This window comes from Monodon monoceros, unplaced genomic scaffold (assembly GCF_005190385.1).
Source record: "Monodon monoceros isolate NGI ecotype Baffin Bay Population unplaced genomic scaffold, NGI_Narwhal_1 Super_Scaffold_1, whole genome shotgun sequence".
Lineage (NCBI taxonomy): Eukaryota > Metazoa > Chordata > Mammalia > Artiodactyla > Monodontidae > Monodon > Monodon monoceros.
Window position 1 is genome coordinate 52,609,414 of NW_021703765.1, and position 25,484 is coordinate 52,634,897.

Here is a 25,484-nt window from a genome sequence, read left to right on the forward strand (position 1 = left end):
GAGAACAGGGGGTCATTATTCCCTGGACTAAAACCGGAACACGGGATACCCCCTTAGCAGTTCTTAGAGTAGCACACGTGATTTGAGAAGATGGGCTGAGCTAGGAAGAAGCAGGTACCTAGTTCCTCACCGGCCGGGTGAGCACATGTGGCCACAAACAGCCCTGACAGTCATATTCTTTTATTTTAAATGAACTGCTTCTGAGTGGCCCTGAAGGCCCATACCTGTAGTGGCTATTAAGTCAGTTTGTGATCGTCTAACTTATGGTGCTGGCATGTTTTGAAAAGTGAAGTAGGTATTTGGCTCTATGTGACAATTGAATATTTTTAGGGAAGGTTTCACTTCCCTAAAAATAGGCCCAAAGCCAGTGTTCAGATATACTGTATCCAGTATCAATGGATAACTTTATATTTTTCAACAGTAAGAATGTTCTGATGGATGTCAACTACTTTCCAAAAGTGAGAGCTGCTAAGCCAGGAGCTGCACCCTGTCTTCTAACCGTTAGAGGATTCCAATCAACAATCAAAAGAAGAGAACACACACTAGTAATCGGTGTGCATTTATTTAGGGCCCATATTATTGCACCAGAAGTACTTAGTTTGGCCTCAACTAACCAGATGTTTCAGGTGTGAGCATTTCTCTAGCCTAATTTTTTCTGTTAAACGTAACTGTTTGGGATTCTACTTCACGTTACTGACACACCTAGTCATTAAAGGGGTTAACTTTAGTCATTCACTGATTTTCATGCTTTCGTAAATTTTTCAATAAATGCTTCTCAGGGGCCTGAGCAGCCACGGCCGGGAGAGGGAGGAGGTCAGAGTTACCTCCAGGGGCGCCTGACCCCCCTGAGTGTGGCAGGTCCCAGTCAGGAGCACAGACACAACGGCAGCCCCCGAGTATTAACTGAAACCCTGGAGAAATTTGCCACCTAGATTTAGGGCAGCCGAGGCCAAATCAAACCACCAATTACCTCTTTTCTTCGAGGGTGAGTCGACTTTAGCGGCTGGTTTAGCTTCTGAGGGTGCCTCGGCGAAGGACGGGGGAGGAGGGTGGTGGGCATCTGACCCCTCGGGGGGCTCCCGAGGCCCCGATGCCAGGGCTGCTCCACTCCTCTGCTTCCCTGGGGCCCGGGGCTTGGGCTTCACGATGGTACAGACCGTCTCCCCCATGGAAGCATCCTTCTCAACTTCACTTAGGAGGTTGTCCTCGCTGGGAATTACCCGAAAATGGGTGTTCTCTGATGGAGTAATCATAGCTGTCCTAGATCTCTCTCTCTTGCTGACCTGAAACAGGCGAATTGTTTAGAAATTAAACTACTGTCAAAGGTGTTTGTTCACAACGTAACAAACGTTGTGGGCAGTTTGTTACCGTGGGCAGTCAAATCTCAACGCGATCACATAAATAAGCAAAATGTGTATTTAAAAAAAACTAGAGGGGCTAAACATTTTTTTTTTTTTCCCTCTCAGGAAATGCATCTTTCCAATTCTTCCTTCTTTCACCCTGAGCTGGCAAAAAAGCTTTCGTAATCAATTTCCTATTTTAAAATTTCAGGGGAAATTTTAGTTTCCTTTAGGAACTTAAAAAATTTTCCTGATTAAAATGTTAATAATCAACATTATTTATGAAATAGGAACACACAAAATAATGTTGGATTCCTTCCACTGTAAATATAGCACAAACATTATCAGAGATGTTCACTCGGCTTCGCTTATGCGACCACACGAGGGCACCGCCACCACTTATGTTCCTGTGGCCTCATCCTCAACTCCGCAGGCCGGCGAACCCTCTACCTTGGTGGACTCCGGGAACCCTCCCCACGTCCACTCCATGTGGGACTCGGATCTGAGCAGGCTCCCGGCGGGTTTCACTTCCAGCTCTGAGTCGCTCTTAGGACACACCGCCGGGGTGTAGGGGCTGCAAACACAGGACAAAGAAATGTGATGACTCTTAATAAGTCAGGAACCTCATTCTTGCCAAGCTCAAGAGATGAAAAGAAATATAAGTTTGAATATATCAATTTCACCCGCGGATATAAAGGCTACCTTTCCACTTGAGCTCTTTAATAATAATAAAAACAATGCCAACTAGCGTTTATTGTGGACTTGCCGGGTCCTCAATAATATGTATTATCCCACTTGATTCTCACAAGAAATCAATGAGAAAGGTAATTTATAGCAGAGAAAATGCATGGCAAGATGGGTTAACATAATACAGAGAAACTGGATTTGAACACAAAGTGTGACTGCACGTTTCTTCACAGTATTAACCACAGTTACAGTTAGTAGTTGACACGAAAAAGAACTGTAGAGGGTCAAATTCTATGCTGATGATACAGGTCTACACTGGCCAACTCTGAGAATAAGTCAGATCAAGTTTAGGAACAAAATAATTATTGAGGGGAGAGGTCTATATTTGTGTTAAAAGCACACATTCAGTTCCTCTTCTGTGTGAGAGACGTGGAAATATCGTCAAGTCGAATAACAGAAAAGCTATCAGTATATCCTTCCTTTAAGAAATGGAGAAATTTCAAGAATACTTACGTGTCTAAGGGGGACCAGTCCCCATCAGATAAGGGGTAGTGGTCTGCAGAATGGAAAAGCAGAGGCTCCTTGTATTCTTCCTCCTTTAAGGAAGCATTTGAAGATCCTCTGTGAAGGGGTGCGGGGGTGGGGGGTGGGGAGAGAGACAAAACAATGACATCTATGTCAGCTTTAAAATATCCCCCAATTCTCACTGACACACTGTTCTAAGTTATACAAATGAAGAAAGTCCAATGATTAATAACTAACTCTCTTAAAAAGAAAATATGAAGGAGAAGAGGGTTCACTGTTGCTATACACCGGACACCACTGCAATCACCATTTAAACATGGGATAAACAGGAGGAACAGAAAAGAAGATGGGATTAAAAACTCCTTTTTACATCTGCTAGGGGTTTTGATTCAGAGCCTACAAGAAGAAAACTAAGGCTTTACATATATTGCGTCCAATTCTTACAAATCTGAAGTAGTAAAGTCTTATTTTAGGTATTAGGTAACCAAGGATCTACGGGAGTTTAGTCATTTGCCCAAAGTAAAAAAGCTCCCAAGTAGTTGGATTCCAAACAAGCAAGCCCTTGTTCTGTTCCACTACACTCTCCTGCACATTACAGAAAATGTAAGCAAGCAAACAACTGAAGACAAAAGCTATGGCTCAAAAGTACCCGAAAAACTCTTAAAAACCCAGAACTTATTTTCTTCTTGGTTGGGCCCAAGCATTACTTGAGAACTTTCTCTTAGAATCTACGTGATGTAGGGATGCGAGGAAGATGACACCGAAGTATGATAAATGCTTTCAAAATTCATTCACAGACCTTGGAACTGTAGGAGACTTAACTAATGCTAGCAAGGTTTTAATTAATTTACCCTTTGTTTTTCTTGAATTTGCAAAATTAATATAACTAACTTGCCATATAACCTTGAAAACACCCCTCAGAAGCACTGTGGGCCCCAGTTTTTCATCTTTAAGTTGGACATTTTTCTCTTGTCCTGTCTATTTGATAAGAGTCGATGTGAGATTTATGTGGTGTGTCGTGGTGAAAGCCCTGAAAACTATACAGAAAAGTAGGAAAAAAAACTCTGAAAAGTGTAAAACACTATATAAAGCAAATTTAAGAGCTTCTTACAGAAAATTCAATGTTCTACCAGGACAGATATAAGATGTGAAATGATGAGACAGTCTATCGCTTAATCTGCTAGACTAAAAACAGGGATAGAAACCATTTTATTAATTTGTATTGTATCTTTTCTCTCTTTACACCTTAATTTAACATGCTCTGATTTACCACTAACTCTGACACGTAACTATTTTTCCAAGTAGCTGCATTTCCTAATTTAAGGTTTACCCAACCCTAATCTTCTTTCTCTCAGAAGGATTAAGCTCTGGCATACCACCTCATTCAAGGGGAAAGATACATATACTTGAAAAAGGCTGAAATCCAGGTAAAAATACTCCATATCTTAAGAGAGGAAATTCAAATGGTATAAAAGCAAAAAGGGAAAACTGGATGCTACGAACAGTCTTTATTTGCCAAATCTGAAAGGACAGTACAGCTTGGCCCACTACTATTCATACATTTGAAAGTGGTTTGAAAAGAGCAACGTAAATGCCGTAGAAAATTTTTTATTAAACGTATTTTGTTTTGGGAACGTATTTCACCACAGTATAAAAGGTAAGCCAAGAAGAATACAGCAAAGCAAACTGGATTTAATAAAACACTGAAAAAAAGAGAGAGAGAGAGACCAGGCACCATTTAAGAATTTACAAGCCCAGGAAGGCAGGACATGGTCTTCTCTGGGCGGATCCGGACAAAAACAGAGCCCATTAGCTTAGACCCATCGGAGCGATAGAAAAGGCTGCTGATGCTGAGGTCCCTTTCAGTCCTGTGACTCACTGAAAATCTGCCACGCACGTTCAAAACGGCACACGTGGCTGAGGACAGGCAGCCAGCGAGGCCAAGCACGACGGGGTCACTTTAAGTATGTGACACCAGGATGTAATAAGGGAGAGTATAGATTAGAACGTGGAGAAATAGTATGAACACTGACTCTATTTACGTTGAAACACAGGACAAATAGCTGCATTAATGGTGAACAGCAGAGGATCCGCGGCCGAGCAGATGGTCTAAGGCTGGGTCAGGGTGGTTGGCGGAGGTTCAGCTGAAGTTCGTGAGAAGTGTGTCTGGAGCACTTCAGCCTTCACAGACGCCCCAGCACCGCGACTCCAGGCTCAGCTTCATTTTGTAAAACGATTATTTTTCTCATTCAAAAGCCAGAAATTACATGACGTATACAACTACCAAAATTCACTGAACTGCACACTTAGATCCATGAATATTATTGTATGTAAGTTATAACCTCAGTTTTTAAAGAACAGGGACAAAAACCAAGACAAAGTCAAAATCAGTAACCTGAATTATTTACGTGGGATAAATCAGAAGGACTAGATAAGTTTTAGTCTACACAGCTGGCAGCAAGTACGTAAGAGATAAAGCGGGCTGCTAACTACCGCGACCAAAGTTCACCACCGTTAACACAGCGCTGACCCTCACCCTCAGTGTCCGATCAATCAATCTCACTGTGACTAATGATCCAAGTTTGCTTTAGGATACAGGACACTTCCCACAAAAGATACCTCACGACAGGGCAGAAGAGAGCTCGGCAACGTGTCTCCTGGATCAGAACGATGGGGAGGGGAACACGCGGTCCCAGGCCCCTGCCACTCAGCCCCCAGATCTAACTCTGTAAGTGTGTCTGCTCTGGTGGATTAGAAGTAGAGATTCCTTTCTGACAGCCTAGTTGTAACCCTCCATTGCGGTTACGGTTACTGCATTTCCAGTGGCTGAGTGTCTTATATGTTTGCACTCAAGACTGTGATACAGCATCATCCCACGTGAAAAGTCTCCTCCTTCCCAGAGGCTACAAGTGCCCAGGTGCACTGTTTTTAATACATATACACTTGTACATCCATCCATCCGTCCTCTAGAATGACGGACAAGGCTTCCACGCTATACTCAAGCCAGAAGCCCACCTTCAGGAGGGGAGACCCACCAGGCACAGCTCCCACAAGGCCCTGTGCGGGTTAGACCTCTCCAGCTCCCACAAAGGGGTTTCCTCTGGCTACACAACACCAACCTGCTTCCAAGAGTAATTTCATCTTTCTGCTGCCTCCTTCAAGGAGCCTAAATTAACCTTAATTCTATTATCAATGAAATTCTTGAAAAGTAAGGAGTTTAAATAGAATGTTATTTATCAAAATAGAAATAAAACCAAGTTTAGGTAACTTCTCTGAAAACAAAATTTCTTTCCTACCCGGTAGGGGCTGAGGAGGGGAAGGTATTTAAAAGCTACAAATTCCCCAAATCCTCATAATCTGTGGATCTCGTAACTGCAAAAGCAGTTGATTTCCTAGTCTTTTTCTCTCAGACTCTTTAATGTGCTCTTTAACATGCTGTTAATACTTTTGACCTTGAATATCTTCCTCCAAATTTCCGATTTTAGAATCTGGATGCTGAGCAGGAAGGGGCCTGGCAAGCCATGCAGTTCAGTCCTCGGATTTCACAGACTAAGAAACGAAGGCCAGAGTGACCACAATCAGACGTGTAACGGCCCCGTCCTCTCCCTTCTCAGCTCAGCGTGAATTTCAGGCCGACACCTGCACGACCGTTACATTTTGTCTTGCATTTGTCACTGCGGACCAGACCAGCACTCCTACAGACTGGGTTGATAGAGCCTTTCGTACAATCTGGAAAAGGAAGGCATGCACTAATACTTCTGCAGTGCGTTCACTTACAAAATTCCTTTAGAACAATGACTTGTGCACTTAGCACGTTTCAGAAATGTTTCACCTTCCTAAATTGAAGCCGCGGGTTGTTCAGGAGTTCTAAACGTTGCTCTATTATAACAAAGGACACGTGTCAACAACCCTTTATAGAGGCAAAACGTTACTTCAGCGTCTTTTCTGGTAGATCCTGGAAGAGTTTTAGTTAGCAAAACTATTTTCCAGGAATTAAGGTGCCTAAGGGAGTATTACAGTGCTATCCCAAATAAAATTTCCAGGTGCGTGTATTTCAAGTTTTTCTCAAAAGAACATGTTTCCTGCCTACCTACACATTATAAATAAGCCAAAACTTTTAAAGGAACTGTTTACATTCTCCTTGTAATTCGCCGTTTTGTTCTGTTTTCTTTTGGGGGGGTAGTGCCGCACAGCATATGGGGTCTCAGTTCCCCGACCAGGGACCCAACCCTGCCCCCGGCAGTGGACGCACGGAGTCCTAACCACTGGACCGCCAGGGGAGTCCCTACACTCTTCTTAATAGCGCTGAAATCAAGGAATGGAAGATCCGAAAGGGTCTCTTAGTTTGTATTCCTAGGGAAGCAAAGGAGAAAGAACCCTTAAAAAATTGAAAGCAGGAAGAAAAGGATGGGAAGAGTGCCTTTTTAAGAAATTGTGGGACTTCCCTGGTGGCGCAGTGGTTAAGAATCTGCCTGCCAACGCAAGGGACACGGGTTCGAGCCCTGGTCCGTGAGGATCCCACATGCCGCGGAGCAACTAAGCCCACGCGCCACGGCTGCTGAACCTGTGCTCTAGAGCCTGCGAGCCACAACTACTGAAGCCCACGCGTCTACAGCCCGTGCTCTGCAACAAGAAGCCACCACAATGAGAAGCTTGCGCACCACAACGAAGAGTAGCCCCTGCTCGCCGCCAACTGGAGAAAGCCCGAGCGCAGCAACAAAGACCCAATGAGGCCATAAATGAATGAATAAGAAAAAAACATATATTAAAAAAAAGAAACTGTGGAACTTTATTAGCTTAAAATTCTTTTGGGAATCAGTGATATAAAAGTAGAGTTCAGAACTTTTAAAATTAAGCTCTTCCCACCTAGTGTTTTGATTCTAAAAAAAAAAAAAAAAAGGCACACAAATTTGTTATTGCAGACTAAAGTTTTGTATGTACAAATGGTTTACACTGCTCTGCAGAGTCTAAAGCACTGTCCCACTAGGGCCTTCCGTTGTCTGGTTCTAACAAGAATTCTGCCTTCAATCAGGACGGAAGCCCAGGTCTCGTGCGTTCACTGCGGGGGGGAGTGACTCGCCACGTGACAGCTGATGAGGCGGAAACAATTTCACGTGTGAAAGATTATGATTAAATGTAGGAATCTGTTCTGGGATTTACAATCCAGATTTCAAAATTTCAGAAAACAAGTTAACAGTTTTGCCAAAAACGGATTATTCTACTACCTGATTCACTAACAGCATAATTATAACAACAACATATTCGTAAGTTTTTTCCTTGACTTGACTATTTAAAATAAAAGCTTGGTAAATAAAACACTAGACGTCAAGGTAGAGTTTATGCTTGGTATACATTTGGTTACCTCCCCTCTTCTCCATGATGAAGAGAACCTGAACAGCAGTTAACTTTCCCAGCAAGGGGGGCACGATCTCTCCTTCCAGCAGCCGAGGTGAGAGCATACAGTGACAGCGTCGACTTCATAAGGCCACCCTCCCTGCACCCCAATTCAATCAGGGTGTGGACATTCAGGATCACTTGTCCAGCAGTCACCAAGGGAAAGAACCACCCTGCTGCCACACCCATGGTCCGTCCAGCGCCGGGGCCGCCACCGAGCGGAACGGGGGAAGAGAGTCTTATGAAAGTCGAGTACTGAATGAAAAAGTACATAGTTTACCCCAAACTGTTACGTTTTAAACCCCAGACAGCACTGACTTGAAAACTGTCATCTATTTTGAGTTCTTCTACTGAGCTGGTAAATAACAGTGATCAAGATTTCTCACTTCAAAACAAAAACAAAACCCTCCTTCCCCCTCAACTTACTAGGATGTTGACGATAAACTCAAAACCACCACCTTGAACTCAGGAACAGACAGACAGAGCACCAACAGCAGGGTAGGGAAACACCCCCGGCGTCCCATCTGCCCGCCAGGCACTAGGTTCAGATCTTCTATGTGACGTATGATTTCCTTGGCTTTTGGAAACTTACTGGGTAAGATGAGACACAATGCCAGTCGGCTTCAAGCGATATTTTAGTGCCACAGCAAGGTGTCTGACAGCACATTTTGTACAGTTGCAGAAAGGAAAAAAGAAAATGCCTCTCCCACTTATTCCGCGATAAACTGCCAACAGGGGAAAAACAAGTCCAAACCTCAGACTGCAGACCCAGGGGGGACGCACCAGCACCGGCTGCAGCCGAGCTCCGCCCACAGCCCATGCCCAAGGAGACCCCACCCCCACCCCCAGCCTACCTTGCCGACTGGGCAGCCTCGTCGTCATCCGAGCTCAGCTCCACACCCACGGCGTCTTCTGCAGCAGGGGAAGCGGCCTGCTCGTCCTTCTTACTGTCCTGTTTGCATTTCTTCCTCCTTCGTTTTTTCTTTTTCACAGAACCGGGGGTGAAAACTGTCTCTGTTTCCAGAACGTGGGAGACGTCTGAACTCTGTGATGGTCTTTCACTTCCACCTGGTTTCACCAAAGGGGGGTCAATATCTGTAAAGAACTGATCTTCAGTAGGGATTGGTGAGGTGGCGAGGTAAGCAGGAAGCTCTTCCTTCGAGAGAATAACGGAGAAAGAAAAGTTGTCAGTGACAAACAGTACAGTGCATCAAAACCACCACCATTTTTGGTGGATCTAAATTTCACAGCGGTAGAAAGAATACCTACCTAGTTCCCAAAGGTAAGAATGTCACACTGAGCTCAGGCGCTGCCCACCCTACCTAGATAGACCTCCACCCCCCTGCAGGGCTTAGCGTCAGCTCATGTGGGTCCACGTCGCTGAGCACAGTGGAGGAATCGACGTGCCGAGTCAGCACGGAGCACGTGGAAGCTCAGCCAATGCACTTGCTGCAGGGGTGGATGAGCTCGATGTCCATCGGTGCGAGCACGGTTCAAGGAACGGTGTTGTGGTACATCCACACTGGGGACTACCGTGCAGCCAGTTAAAAGGACAAAGTTCCACCTAGAGCTCTGACTTGGCAGGGATGCTGATGACATACAGTTAAATGACGACAGTGAGAGAAACAAAAGGTCAGTAACCGCAAGTCAGGTGGGTTCGGGTAACGTTTATCCCCCTTTAAACTGTGAGCCCCTGGAGAGAGGGACTTTTCTTCATACTCTGTAGCAGAGAGCAGCAATTCCAGGGTTGTTGAATGAATTAAATTTTTTAATTTGTAAAGAAAAGCACATTATACTAAAGAAAATCTGGTCAACTTGGTCACCCATGGAATAGGAAGAAAAAGGCTGGAAAGCTGACACTCTCCAGGTTGACCTTGCTAAGCATAGTTTTAAACGGAATCATGAGAACTGATGTGAGAAGCAGGCAACAGACTCTCAGGAACCTAGTCCTCTCACTGACTGTATCTGCTGATTTATTCGGAGCCTCATCAGTGTGACAGGTTACATCAGAAATGTTTTACTCTTACGCTAACTCGCTTACTGTTTCATTCTGCCTTTTGCCTCTGTCTCTGATGAGGAAGATTTTTCTCTAGGCCAAGTAAATGCAAATAACGTAATATAAAAGCAAATAATTAAGATACTAGGAAGAATATCGGTCTGGTAGGTTCCCCTTCACAAACACTGTTTCTTTGCTGTTTACAGAACAGTACTGACGCAGCTGGCTTCCAGGCTAAAGTAAAAACTGGTAAACAATCTCATTCTGCTATTGTTTATCTTTTCTTTGTGAATTTATGACATCAAACTGGCAGTTCATCTTCAAAACCAAAAAAGTAGCTCCGTGCCCTTAACAACTTGAAGCTTACTGTTTTTGCTGAGATTTTATTCTTTATGATGAAAGATTAACAATGCCTTCTAAGAAGCTGCTTTTTTTTTTACTTTAAAAAAAATTTATTTGTTTTATTTATTTAGTTTTGGCTGCGTTGGGTCTTTGTTGCTGTACGTGGGCTTTCTCTAGTTGCGGTGCGCGGGCTCCTCAGTGCGGCAGCTTCTCTTGTTGAGGAGCACGGGGCTCTAGGCACGCCGGCTTCAGTAGTTGCGGCACGCAGGCTCAGCAGTTGTGGCTCGTGGGCTCTAGAGCGCAGGGTCGGTAGTTGTGGCGCAGGGGCTTAGTTGCTCCGCGGCATATGGGACCTTCCCGGACCAGGGATCGAACCCGTGTCCCCTGCACTGGCAGGCGGATTCTCAACCACTGCGCCCCCAGGGAAGTCCCCTTGTAAGAAGTTTTATAAAGATCCACTTTAAATCAATCAAGAACAGCTCAGGAACATTCACATCAGTGGATACGTGAGGGGAGTGGGGCAAATCGTGCTCTCTTGCTGAAAGAGGCCAAACGTGCAATAATCAATCATAAAGGGCAGAGGCCAATTAATTTAAATCTCTTGAGACTTTAATAAACTAATGCACCTGACTCTTCAAGGTTTGGGATGTAATGTCCCCAACGAAAACGTCAAAACGTGTTTCCCAAATTTAAAGGTCACACGTGTACACACGCAGACACGGCCTGAAGAGATACGCCGTGATTATTCAGGTGGAACTGAGTGTATACAGACACCACTTAATAAAGTCACTGGAAGCTCACAAGAGGGGTAAGTGCCAAGGCCTTCAGCACACCCTGCAGCCTGGAACTCGTGCGGGGAAACTTCCTGCCCCTCCAGCTCCTTTCTGACAGCCAAGTTCTTCAACCTAAAACTAAAGCTTGTCTAACCAGCAACAATCGTCCGCACAACTCACCAGGAAAACTAAACGTTCTGTCCTGGGATGTGCACCGTGGGCCTGAACACAACGTGTGAAGTGGATGTGACCCACCAGAACTTACATATTCCTCTTCGGTCTCCTCCACAAAGAAAGCCTCCCCATTGTCACCCAATTTCATGTGAAGATCCACTGCATCGCCATTGATTTCTATGTCAATCTAAGAGGAGAAACAAAGTGTGACTTGGCATTAAGAGTCTGTCATTCAAGCTCAACTAAGCCTAGATTCTGGGCTCTCAGGCCAAACGCAGTACTGAGGCTCCCAGGGTGACGGCCCCAGAGAGACCCCGCCTCCTGCCCCACGTCCCACCCTTACACCACCAGACTGAAAGTAAACGTTCCATCACCTACTTTCACGACAAATTTTAAAAATATATTTAATTTCTCAAATGTCATAAAATGGGGGAAATGTCATCGTCAACACACACTTGAGCCCCTTTGGAGGTTACAGCACAGCCAGGCCTCACCGTGCGAGGCTCAGATCAGCAGAAATCTCAGTTACCATAGTATGCTGACTGCGTAACTGCAGGAGAGGCACACGTTTCACCACCAGCTCTTCCATCCACAGGTCACCACAGCCGTCCTGCGGTGTCCGCAGGGGGTTGGCTCCAGGACCCTCCTCAGATACTCAAATCCACTCATGCCCAAGTCCCTAACATATAAAAGGCTGTAGCATTTGCATATAACCTCCACACATCCTCCTGTGTACTTTAAATCATCTCTAGATTACTTATAATACCTAATACAACATAAATGTTAAGTAAATACTTGCCAGCATGCAGCAAATTCAAGTTTTGCTTTGGGAATTTCCTGGAAAAATTTTTTTCCAAATATTTTTGATCCGAGGTTGGGTGAATCCTTGGATGCAGAACCCATGGATACAGAAGAGCGACTGCACGTACATAAGAGATGCCCATCGTGATCAGTAACTCATCACGTCACTTTTTCAAAGTCTGTCGGTGACCAGTCCCAGCACATCTGTTACTCAGCTCAGGCACAGGCGGCAAAGCATGCGGTTGTGTTGCCTCCTGGTCTCCCAGTGACAAAGCCAGTTGACATTTTATAAAATGGATAATTGAAAGAGGCAACTGGCCAAGATCAGAGAGCAGTAAACAAGCAAACAGTACTAGGGCTGGAAGTAAAATCAAACTGAACGTCAGCAGTTATAGAAGAAAGAGCCGACCTTGCGATCAGGAGACTCAGGATGAGCTGCCAGAGGAACCTGGAGGTGAGTTTATACCAGAAAGGAGGAACATGGCTGAGACAAAAGGATGAAGACCCACAGGAAGGGACACAGGCAGAAACCTGCAGGCTGAAGCAACTCCCAGAGATGCTTCATGACATGGGAATTTCAAAGGATGAAAAGCTAGAAGCTGATGTAGACTTAGAAAGGAGTAGGACAATTTACCAAGACAAAGAAAAGATGCTTGTTCCATAGCGTGTTACATCAAGAAGGCAAGCCCTGTTCAAACTACTCCTGACGAGTTTTTTACAAAGCAATTTAGTTCTCATTGTTTCTAATGTTTTAAATTGCAGTGCACCAAACACTATTTTACTATTTTTCATTTTCTTATATATTTATAACTGACAGTAGGAGTTTTTAAAAGTTTTGACCAAAGCCTACAGAGGTCGTGGAAGAATCCTAATTTCCCTCATCGACTAAGCTTCCTTTTGCAGGGTTTCAGCTTGCGCATTTTTATGGTCTGTACTACTATACAAAGTGAGGATGTTTGTTTTTACACACACACACACACACATATATATATATACACATACACATATACGTATCAGGTACTACCGTATCACTTAAAAATAATGTAACTGCTTATCTGTAAGCTGTGAATAAATACTCTTAAATAGTTTACAAAAATAAATACCAACTTTCAAAACTCTTATGGATAACTTGTAAACTCTGGTTTTAGACTGTTCAGGGGGATATAAAGATGAACACACAAAGGCATAATATAGACAGAAGCAGAACAGTCCATAACCTCAGTGTCCTTAGCTCTGCATGGCCCTCGTGGTGCGAACAACTGTAGAGTCTGCTGGGTGTGTCCCAAGGAAGACCAACGACCGCTTCTGACCAGAGACTGAGCCCCGGTTCACGTCCAGTCATGGAAGGCAGCTCCATCTTCCCAGGAGCCACGGAATGATGGGATAAGTAACATCATATTAAAAAATATTAGTTGACATATGCTGTCAATGCTTGTTTTGAAAATTCTACGTATGAATAACATAACCACGTTGAAGGGAAGAAGAAGAAAACTAAGTAACTTTGAAAAACGGTATGCTGACTACTACAGAATTCTAAGTCCGAAGACAAAAAGAACTATAAACAAATATTGTACTGTAGTTAGTAATTTTTTTTAAATCACAGACATGGGTCAGCGATTCTGAAACTACTTTATGTGTATTCTAGTACTGAACAAATACGTAAATATACTGTAGGTAATGAGAAGCATGTTCCTCACCGTCAGAGGAAGAAGCTACAAACATGGAGACGAGGAAGAACCCTGTGGCGATCGGCTGGAGAGGGAGGAATCACTGTGAACTCCCGATTTTCACAGACGGACGCAGATGCAGGTGTGGGCACGTGTATGTATATACATACATGGACTTTCTAGCTCTGCTGGCTGAGAGGGCCTACAAGCAATTATACCTCAGGCTAATGAGCACACCCAGTGACCACGTCTTTGTTTCCAGATACTGTTCTCCAGTAACAGGAACCAAGGCTCCTTGGAGAAATAAAAATAATTCTGGGGCCGAGGCAGGGAAAGTAGAGTCTCCTGGAATATCTTATGGTGCCAGAGAGTAAGGAAGTGCTCAAAAAATGATGGGAGCGTTTCGAAAGGACTCAACTGGAAGGGGCATCCAACAGCCAAATCTGGGACAATCTTAGCAACTACAGAAATAATGACTATAACCCACAGGGTAAAATTAATATCCATGAGTCCATACTGATCTAATTAAATAACTGAATAATTAAGTAAATAAGAGAAGAAAAGCTCTTTGACAAAGTACAATTTCAATTAATAATTGGAGCAGGAAGAATGGAAATAGAAAGTCACCATTTGGGCAACACCACAGCAACAGCCACCGCAAAGTCCACCGTGTAAGCTAAAATTCACGGTGGAAGCACGACAAGAAACAGGGTGCGCGCACAGTCTCAAAGCCTCTTCCCACAGGTAAACTCACAGCCAAGAAACCTCGCAGACACCATTCAGCAAGTGATCAGAGTTAACGTCACCAGTAAGGAGACAGCAGCAGGGCGGGGCTCCTCAGCCGAGGCACCAGGAAGGGCACACCCCCCGCGCGGTGTTATTCTCACCAAAAGGAGAAAACACCGGACAAATTCACACTGAGGGACAATCTACACTGTAACTGTTCTGTACTCTTCAGAAGTCAAGGTCATATGGAAAGACCTTGACAGAAGTCAAGGCCATAAGTTAGAGAAGACAGGGTGAGAGCAACACGGGATCCCGAAACAGAAGACAGTAGTGGAAAAACTGGTGAAATCGTAATAAGGTCTTTTGCTAATGGTTTATACTGATGTTAATTTCCTGGTTCTAATAATTGTAACTATGGTTTCGTGAAACGTGAACATTAGGGGAAGAGGTTGGGTGAAGGATATATGGAAACTTTTAAAACTGCATTTGCAATTTGTCTGTACATCTAAAATTAACGTAAGCTAAAAAAATGTGAAAATCATAAAAAACAAAGACTGAGGAACTGTCACGGAGTGGAGGAGACTAAGAAGACAGGACAACGAAACGCTCCGTATCTTGATGGTGGTGATGGTTTCATGGGTGCACACATATGTTTAAACTTACCAAATATATCCTTTGAATATGTGCAGTTTATTGTGTGTTAATTATAAAATAAAGCTGTAAAAAAAAAAGGATAACACTATAAAAGGAAATCAGAAAAACAGGCAACTAAGAATTGAATACAAAGTAAGTTTAAAATCCTACACTAAAAAATCCCTATGTAATTTCAGAAATGTTAATAAAATGATTATTTTACAAAAAACTCATTTTTCTTCTACTTTTTAAAAGAAAGGGCTGCATGAAGCAGTTTCCATAGGACAAACACTAACCCTAACTCCTAACCCAGCCAGCCTTCTTAGTGCTTTCTATTACTGGGAACATTTACTGCTAAAAAAGTTGCGTATGGCATGAACTCCTAACTCTTCTAAAACAAAGTACTGCCAGAAATTCCCAGGCTAAAGAAAAACACGCTTTCAGATAAGTGTTTAAGCTTTTTCTTCATAATAAACTAGTTGAAGTCACACAGCATCTCGTGTCATCTAAGGTTTCTAAAGCAGCTGTAATAACAGCAGCTTCTTCCACAATCATAGGAAGAATGTTTCTAACTGAAAAAGTTATGTGGGAACAGAAAAAGTAATGAAAAAATTTTTTTTTCTGGACTATAGGCAAGAAGATAGGGAAAAACTAAATTCACTCTGTAATGCCAGATTTCAAGTTTCTCAGGATGACTTAATTACATTTTTTCAACTAGAAGTTAGACATATAAAATAATTTAAATAGCCATGTTTGCTGACTTGCTGTTATATAAAAATTTAAAGTTAAACAGTACAAATGAAATATTTAAAGTTATTTTATCTTTAATAAAAAATAAAAGATTCAAACTAATATCGTCCTTCAAAATTTTCACCTTTGCAGGTTACCCATTTATCTAATGTAGCTGGGAAAACGGAATGACGCTTCTTTAGGATGCAAATTCAAAGTCTGTTTTAAAACTATTTTAGCAAAGTTAACCCTTTGGTTTATATTTATAGCCCGTATTTTTAGGGATCAAATACGACATTTCTTAATACGACTACTTTAGTCTTTTGATTTGACTCTAAATGGAGTTTGGTTCTCTCCAAAAATTAAACCTAATATCAAATTGTGCCAATATGGAGCATACTTAAAGGAATGTGTATGCCATGAGTTCTTTAGGTCACAAAGGAAAAATACTAAAAATATTCTGAGATGGCACCAAGTTGGAATAAATGCTTCCCGAGGTGACGACTGTAAAGAGGACACTCATTTTGATGTTACTACTTCTGGTAAACTGGTTTCTAAAACACTCATTTCCATATAGTCATACTTCCTACACTGTGCCTTAATTTTGCTCAACATATGTGACAGATGTTGAAACAGAACTGATTTTGAGAAATGCTGGCTGTAGCAGACACTCGTCTTGGCAGGCCATCCTTTGGGTTAGAATGTCTCCGGTCTCCTTTGGGGATCTCGTCTCCTCGATTCCAGACCATCTATTTCCGGTGCAGCTGCAGAGCATGGCAGTGGGGCTGCTGCCCAGGCCAGTCAGTATATTCCACCCCCACCTACAGTGACTAGTTCCCGAGACACGCGACCCCAGGCTGACAGGGCGGCTAACACTGGTCCTTCTGTAGGCAGGAGACGCTGTCTTCCCTCTGGGAAGTCAGTGGAAGTCAGCCTGAAGATACTGGCAGCCATCTTGCATGAGACAGACAGACACAAAAGGAAGCAGAGCTGAGAGGTGAGGGGAGACAGTCCTGTCAACACCTTCAGAGGCTCTAAGTAAAGCCCTGACTCATTCAAATACTCGCGTACTTTACTTACACAAGCCAATTTAATTCCTTTTTTGCCTAAGCTAGTGTGCGGTGGATTCTTGTCATCCACAATGGAAACTGTCCTAATACACTGGGTTATTTAACTTTGGTAAGTAATTAAATCATCAGTTGTGTTAAATCAACAAAATATTTAAAAATATCAAGTGCAGGTTTACCTTCTGAAATTCAACTCCTGAGTTATGAAATATACAGGGAGTATTGTGTTCTATCAAACAAGAACATAGCAATGGCAGTGGGAAAATTATTATATTGCTTCTTTCTAACCAGAGGTTTTAAGGTGGTTATGATTTCAAGTCCACTTCATAGGTGTCCCCATATTTGAAAACTGGGTTCTTAATTTAAAGTCAATGGACAGCTTTCCCTAATCCAGAATGACCTAAAATAACACCAACAGTTCGTCCAAGTTGCCAGAGTGTCTCAGGGCAGACACGGTTTTGGCTTTACTGTCACAGGAGTGCTACGCTTTGGTTCAAATAGCCAAATTTCCTCCCAAATATATCCTCTGGGTCTCTGGGCTACCAAGGGAAAGAACTTTTCTCTTTTCCTGGGTCTCACTGGATAGACTTCTACTAAAAGTTAAGGGTTTGACAAGATATTGAGCACAATGATTTGCGTAGCCTCACACAGAAACTGTCTACTTTCTTAATTAGAAGCATACAGCATGCAGAAAGAGAGCTCTTATCTGCCCAGTCGCATTTACAGATGCACAAATGCTTATATACATCAGCCTGCGGGTTCCAGTTTGAAGGCCAGAAGACTTATCCAATCTGCTGATCAAAAACCCAGGTCATAGATGGGAAAGGGGCGGCGGGGTGGGGAAGGCTTGTAAGCTATTTTACAAATAGATCCTGGCACAATTAATGGGACGTTTCAGTGCATAAACAGTTTGCTGCTGATGCTTCCAAAGCAGATACAGTCTAAAGTACTACAGGTTAGTGTTACCAGAAGAAAGAAAAAATTCTGGAGAAGCTAAACTGTGGCTGAACACTGTTTTGCAATGGAAAGTTTCCAACTCACTCAGTACATCACCACTGCTTTTGGTTTCCGAAGTGACTCTGAACAGAGGCCAGACCACACAAGCCCTGCCACCCTGAAACATGGCTCTCCAGTCACTTTCAAAATAACATAAGTTCAATTAAAATAGAGGGAAATTTCTATTTTAAAGAATAAGATCAGGGACTTCCCTGGTGGCCCGGTGGTTAAGAATCCGCCTGCCAATGCAGGGGACACAGGTTCGAGCGCTGGTCTGGGAAGATCCCACATGCCGTGGAGCAACTAAGCCCGTGCGCCACAACTACTGAGCCTGCGCTCTAGAGCCTGCGCGCCACAACTACTGAAACCTGCGCGCCACAACTACTGAAGCCTGCGCACCTAGAGTCTGTGCTCTGCAGTAAGAGAAGCCATCGCAATGAGAAGCCTGCACACGGCAACGAAGAATAGCCCCCGCTCGCTGCAACTAGAGAAAGCGCGCGCACAGCACCGAAGGCCCAACGCAGCCGAAAAAAAAAAAAAGAATAGGATCAGCTATGTTATTAGCTGAAATCTGAAAACAGATGTGTTCAACTTAGGACAATGGTCCTCTAACACATACTTCTGTGCTACAAAATGGTGTGGATTCTTTCATTGCGCTTGAAAATCCTGACAACATCTCCTTATGCTGCTTAAGTAGATACTGTGGGACAGGAGTAGAAAGAAAAATACTTCTATGTACATGCCAAGCTTACTGTTAGCTCAGCTTTTTCTAACATGATTGATATCAGATCAGATATACTAACAGACTTTCCAAGTGCTCCATAACCTGAAGGAAAGAGGATGTAAAAAACAAAACAAAACAAAAAAAAACCAAACCCAACACAAATACCTTCCTTCTGAAAGAATCTTCCCTAAAATAAATAAAAGCCTGTGGATTTTCGTTTCAGTCAGATTTGGGAATTTGCCTGGTATTTACAATAAACTTTAGATTACAAGTAAGATTTTACAGATTTGTCAAAATAAACGCACAAATTTGGCATTAACGTATTTCATTTAGACACAGGTACTCTTGAGCATGCCTATCTATTCCATTCACAACTGGTCTGAAGGCATTACATTAAATATTTTAAAGTGCTGTAAAAGGTAGAGGAACTTTTTCTAAATACACCTGATTTCCCCATTTACAATTCTAGTTTCTGTTTTGATTTTCTGAGTTGCAACATATAGGATTATTAAGATGATGTTCACCTCTTTTTCCCCCTAGACTTCCTGTAGTAGGGCTTTTTGAATTTAGAAGCAACTTCAAAAACAGTACTAAAGACGGACTTCCCATACTGCTGTCTTCAAAAGCATACAGGTTTTCAAAACAGAAACACACACACAGAGGTCCCGAGAGCTCACAGGAACGATTTACTCTGCCCCACCCCCACCCCGGGCGTCTCATCCTCCTGGAGGACAGGAGGCCCGCACTCACCACTTTCTCTTTGGACCGCAGGACGCCCAGCTTCCCGAAGCGCACGTGGAAGGGCGAGCACTGGTAGGAGCCGTCCTGCTGCCGCACCACCACGACATCGATGCAGCCAGACAGTGTGGCCTGGTTAATGCCCTTGTAGAGCTCCTTTACAGTGACAATCACCTGCCCGGCCAGCTGCCCCACGTAATTCATGGTTTGAGACTATAAAAGACAAGAAAAAAAGCGGATGAGATGTTAACGCTGAGTTTGTGGGTCTAATGACAGCGACAGAGAAAAAACCGCAGGGCCTAAAACTACATGGCTCGTCCGTACTCCAGACTATGATTAGCCCTGCACACGCTGGGCCCCTGCGACTCAGGCTAATGCGGCCACTCCACACTTCCACGCGTCGGCAGCCCCACACCGTCCGTCCGCCTTGCTGCTGACAGGCAGCCCAGCCGGGCATGCAGAAGTCCCCTTTCCCTTTCCAGCATCGCAGATCGGGCCTGCTGCCACTAGGCGTTCCCCCCAAAGTTCAGAACCCACAGAGACCCCCAAACAGCCCCGACTGCCACACGGCCCTCCTGCCCAAGACAACTGGGGACCTGGGGAAAGTGCATCCACTCCAAGCAGCTAAGCAGAGAAGTGACTGAAGATCACCCCATCACCCCCAAGAGGAACCTGAAATCACGCCGCTCCTGTTGGAAGGTAAGTGAGAGATGGGTTTTCTACGGAATTAATCGACTATGGTTCAGAGACACGCTAGATTAAACAAACAAACTGGTGAGCTGGGCCGGGTCTAACCAATTTATAACAGTACTTTGAAGGAAAATCCCTTCAGTGCTTCAACACAACTCACTAGAACATATATTCATGTCCCGCAAAGTTCAAAGCACAGAAAAGGGTTTTAATCTTGGACCTTAACTGCAACGCACTATTCAAATCAGGATCACCAGACTGTAAAGGGTCCTCCAGAAAGGGTCAAAAAGGCGGCAAGGGTACCCGACCGGGGCGCAGGGCCACCACACGCTTCATCTGGCCACAGGATGGGGGGCTGTGCCCCCAACTCTTCATTCGTTAGGAAAAAATAGCCACACTTTAGTCCTAGGGCTGTCAAATTTTATTCCCAGTTATCCATACGACCACAGTTCTCTCATCAGACACTGGCTCTCGTGTTAAAGCACAACTGAGCACAACTCATTCTCCTGAGGACAGGAGGGATGCAGATGGAACCAGAGACCCCCCCACAGCTCTGCTCATCCGGAAGCCGACTTCCACCCAACCAGAGACCCGACAGCCTATTCTGCAGGGTATTCACCATAAGCACGGCTGTCTTTCTAAACCCAGATCAAAAGCCTTTGAGCTACCTGGGGTTCAAAGTTACGTGCTCAGAAAAGTCCCCAGAGAGCACATTCTACGCTGTCAGGTAAGTCCAAAGCTGAACTAGAAGAATGCCATCCACGGGACAACCCAGGGACCTGCCAGCACCCCTGCTGCAGAAAAACCCACCGCTCTTCACAGGAGAGCCAGCACCCACGGGCAGTGCCCGGATTTCCTGCTCTCGTACCCAGTAATCAAGGCCCATCAGTTTAATGCCATGGAGCAGAGCCACAATAACTTTACCCCAGAAAACGTTTTGAATATTTTAAAGCTAATGCTACCAAGGCTCCAAAATGCACTTACAGAAGGAGCTGGCTTTGAGGATGTAAACCAGCTGCAAAACGTACCAATAAACAGCAGAATACAGCGGCAGGCGCCCTTTATGAGGTAAATTCTAAAACAGTCACAAGTTGGTATGATTTCAGGTCTACAATAATTGATTTGAACTCTATAGTAAGGCCAAATTAAGCACGTATCAAGCGCTCAATAATGATTTCTTAAATATTCATGGGACGAATGGTCAAACGAACCATCAACAAAAGAGAATAAAAAAGAAACGTGCGGTAGTGTTTTATCAGAATATTCGTATTACATCCCATATTCTAAAAATTAACCTTGTATTGTGATAATTGTGGATTCACATACATGTAGTTGTAACTAATAATACAAAGAGACCCCATGTATACTTTACCCAGTTTCCCCCAATGGTAACATCTGGCAAAATTCTAGTGCAGTAGCTCAATTGGGTATCAACTCTGATTCAGTTAAGATTCAGAACATTTCCATCGTCACAAAGACCTGTCCTATTGGCCTTTTATAGTCACACACACACCTACTTGCCTTCTGTCTGCCCTCCCCCCCTAATCCCTGGCAACCACTAATCTGTTCTTCATTTCTGAGGTTTTTGCCATTTTTAAGGAAGTTATACAAATGGAATCACACAGTATCTAACCGTTTGGGACTGCCTTTTCCCACTCATATTTCTATGGAGATTCATCCAGGTTGGTGCATGTATCAACAGTTTGTTCCTCTTTATTGATGCCTAGTATTTCATGGTGTGGCTATACCATAGTTTAACCATTCACTTGTGAGGAACAGTTGAGCTACTTCAGATTTTTTGGCTATCACAAAGAAAACTGCTATAAGCATTCATGTACAGGTTTTTGTGTGAAAATAAGTTTTCAGTTGACTAGGGTAAAATGCCCAGGAATGTGACTGCTGGGCTGAATGGGAATCGCATGCTTAGTTTTTAAAGACACTGCCACCAGAGTTGCTGTACCATTCTCCACTCCGGCCAGCAATGTCTGAGAGGTACAGTGTCTCTGCATCCCTGGCCAGCACTTGGCATTGTCACTATTTTTTATTATAGCCATGATGACAGGTATGTGGTGATACTGGTTTTAATTTGCATTTACCTAATGGCTAATGATGTGGAAAATTAAATTTTGTTTTATAAAAGAGCACTACAACTAACTTAGAGGAAAAGGGAATAAACATCTTTTTGTTCCTTATTTTTGGGGTCACGGTGTACAATTTTTATATGTTAAGAATGTCTCCAAAAACAGAAGTGAAATGAAATTTGGTCCTAAGTCGTTCATCTTTTCACTCTCTTTTAGTATTTCTCAGCGACCTAGAGCAGCGCATCGGAATTTTTATATTCTGTAAGTAACATGTGTTCACAACACCCTTTCTGCCTGTCACAGCAAACAGCACCCACGCAATCAGTCTTCGTATTATGCTTGACTGATGATGGCGGCAATTTTAAAATGAGTTTTGTTACAAATCTAAAAAAAAAAATTATATAGGCCTTTTCTTAAAAGAAACTGAAAAATGACAACTTAAGCATCTACATTCAGCCATAAACAACAGTCTTATAAACTAAATGTGTCATAAGCTTACATCAATTAGAGGACAGAATCCATAATTAAGTGTAACTACATCTATTCGAGATGATTTTAATTACCATGGTCAAAGGATATGCCGCTATACAAGGAAGTCTATCGTGTAAATGCCAGTTGCTAAATGTAGAAAAACACAGGCTGTCAAATCACTGGTTTTCTCTCAGCAGATATAAAACAACCCTGTTCATATCACGAAGGCTGGGAAAACAAAGTAAAGGGAGGCCTGGTGCCTCCACAGCGGGGACGAGGGGCACCCCATCCAGGCTGGGGAAAGAGCTGGGTAAACAGCTTCCTCTTTAAGCCAAATCTTGCACGTAACTCTTTACTTCTACACGCCCAGCCCAGCCGGAGCCACGATAGAGCCCACTGAGAAAAGAGTCAGGCCCCTGACACCAGTCTGTCCCCGTCAACACCTAGGGAAGCGGGACTCTGAACAGGGGCAGAAAAGACAGAGGATGAAGTAACCCACTCACATGTGGGGGACACCCCCACTGAAGACACTGGCTTTTGAAATAAAGATTTAAAAATACAGCAAAATAATATACATCGTAAACTATTCGTCACGTTTTATGATGAGTGAATGATGAGGAAAAAAAAAAGAGGGGGAAATGAATTCAAGAACAGAGTGACAGAAGACACATGAAAATTCAGAGACAAGACAAAGACAGCAACTAATGTAAAGATGCACACACAGAAGGAGCAACGTGTGCCTGAAGGATGCCCACAGAGCCGCATCCTTGTCCCCAGGCTCAAAGGCACAAAGGAAAATATTAAAACGCACTTACTGATTCTCAGAACTGGAAAAATTTATCCAGTCCTGTCTTTCAACAAATACCAAAAACACTTTTATCACATCTCTGAAATACGGTAATGTTAACAATGATCACAATTTTTTGAGACCTCACTATGTACCAAATTCTCAAGCTTATACATGCATTATCATCTCAGGACCACTTTATAGGTGGTTACAGGTATATGTTTAAGATAATGAAACTGAGGCTTGGAAAGGTTAAGTACTGTTATGGACTGAGTGTGCACCCCCCCCCCCCAAATTCCTATGTTGAAGCCCTAACCCCTCGTGTGACAGTATTTGGAGGTGGGATGTCTGGGAGGTAATTAGGCTTAGACAAGATCATGAGGGTGGGGCCGCATGATGAGATCGATGCCCTTAATAAAGAGAGGGGAAGGGGCTTCCCTGGTGGCGCAGTGGTTGAGGGTCCGCCTGCCGATGCAGGGGACACGGGTTCGTGCCCCAGTCCGGGAAGATCCCACATGCCGCGGAGCGGCTGGGCCCATGAGCCATGGCCGCTGAGCCTGCGCGTCCGGAGCCTGTGCTCCGCAACGGGAGAGGCCACAGCAGTGAGAGGCCCGCGTACCGCAAAAAAATAAAATAAATAAAGAGAGGGGGAGACAAGAGCATGGTCCTCACCACGTGGGGACACAGTGAGAAGGTGGCTGTCTGCAAGCCAGGGAGAGGGCCCTCACTGGGAACTGAATTGGCCAGTACCTTGATCTTGGTCTTCCCCACCTCCAAAACTGTGAGAAATAAGTCCTTGTTGTTTAAACCACCCAGGCTGTGGCATTTTGTACAGCAGCCTGAGCTGCTGAAGCAAGCATCTTCTGAAGCGCCATATGCTACCCTGCTTTGCAATTCTGGGACTCTTCAGTAGACAGAGACTCGCCCCTTTCACGAGGAGGCTCATCCCAATGCCAGACAGACAGCCCTGGTTACCAGGTCCACCAGAAATCCCACTGCATATGCACCACCCTCTTCTAAAGGACACCACCACACACCAAAGAGGGGATTGACTGTACAACCCAACTGGCTGTCACCTATTCTGAGATGAGCGTTCTTAGTCCTTAAAATAGCTGAAATGACTGGGTTTACTTTCACTTTTATGACAAACTAGAGAACTGACTTCCTTTAAATGGAAGATCCCAAACTAGACACTATGGCACAGGCAGGCCTGACCAATGCCCAATCCACTCAGTGCACAGTGTATGTCTGGGGCCAGGCTTACATGCAGAGAGTACAATGCACACGAGCCGGCTAACAGGTTGGGAGCTCCCAAGACGGGAGGCACTTACAGATCACTAAACTGACGACGGAAAGAATCAGTAGACAGTAACCGACTAAAATACTTAATAGAGGCCAAATGGCCCTTCACACACAAAAGTCAACAGACCAAACAGTCCTTCATGCATGAAATTCAGTGGTGCCCACTATCAGACTTTTACCAAACATTTTAAAGTAAACATACACTAGTATCTGGAATAGACGGGCAGCTTTCAAGATTCAATTATTTACCAAAGGTTTAAAGGTTTGCTTAGCAGCTTTTCCTGAGCATCAGAGAAACTAAAGTCAATCATCATGATATGCAGGAGAAACGTATAAATGGAATGCGTCAGTAAGTGGGTTCAAATAAACCCCCTCCGACAAAAACTGCCCCCAAACTATTTACAGGGGACATGTTCAATCAAAAATCACTTTTATTAGGGAAGAGTAACCACAGAGACATAGGTAGCTATTAAAATATTATGATTTCTAAATTGTTATCAATACAAAAATGGATACATTGTTAACCACGCTTATATATAATCAAAGTCTGTTTCGTAAGTTTTAAGTTTACCTTCTTAATGCTGGGTACTACTAGTTACTACCACTAACAAACACAACTACAGCTGTTACATGTCCATCACATGTCAAGTGCTAACCTGTACATTATCTCATATAATCTTCAGAACCACCCAGGACTTTGGTATCAATATTCCCATTATACAGGAGGGAAGGGAGGCTCAGAATTGTCCAAGGTCGCTGCACTTGGTGGTAAAGCCGATATTCAAACTCAAGTCTGATACTGGAGCCTATGTCCTTAACTGCATCTCTAAGTGACAGGAAT

General features: G+C 43.7%; 1 protein-coding gene across 6 annotated transcripts in view; it reads right to left on the bottom strand.

The window, feature by feature from the left end:
- The window catches only part of LPIN2 (lipin 2), an 80,444-nt gene that overhangs the window by 17,817 nt on the left and 37,143 nt on the right, over window positions 1-25,484 (bottom strand). For all 6 annotated transcript variants that reach the window (XR_003793032.1, XM_029219633.1, XM_029219642.1 and 3 more), the window contains exons 2-7: window positions 19,325-19,525; window positions 11,323-11,418; window positions 8,801-9,102; window positions 2,541-2,648; window positions 1,791-1,914; window positions 971-1,283 (exon numbers count right to left, since the gene is read on the bottom strand). Coding sequence is in view for 5 of the 6 variants with exons in the window: in XM_029219624.1 (XP_029075457.1) it covers window positions 971-1,283; window positions 1,791-1,914; window positions 2,541-2,648; window positions 8,801-9,102; window positions 11,323-11,418; window positions 19,325-19,525 (1,144 nt within the window). In the remaining variant the exon portion in view is untranslated. The remainder of the gene's footprint in view (window positions 1-970; window positions 1,284-1,790; window positions 1,915-2,540; window positions 2,649-8,800; window positions 9,103-11,322; window positions 11,419-19,324; window positions 19,526-25,484) is intronic.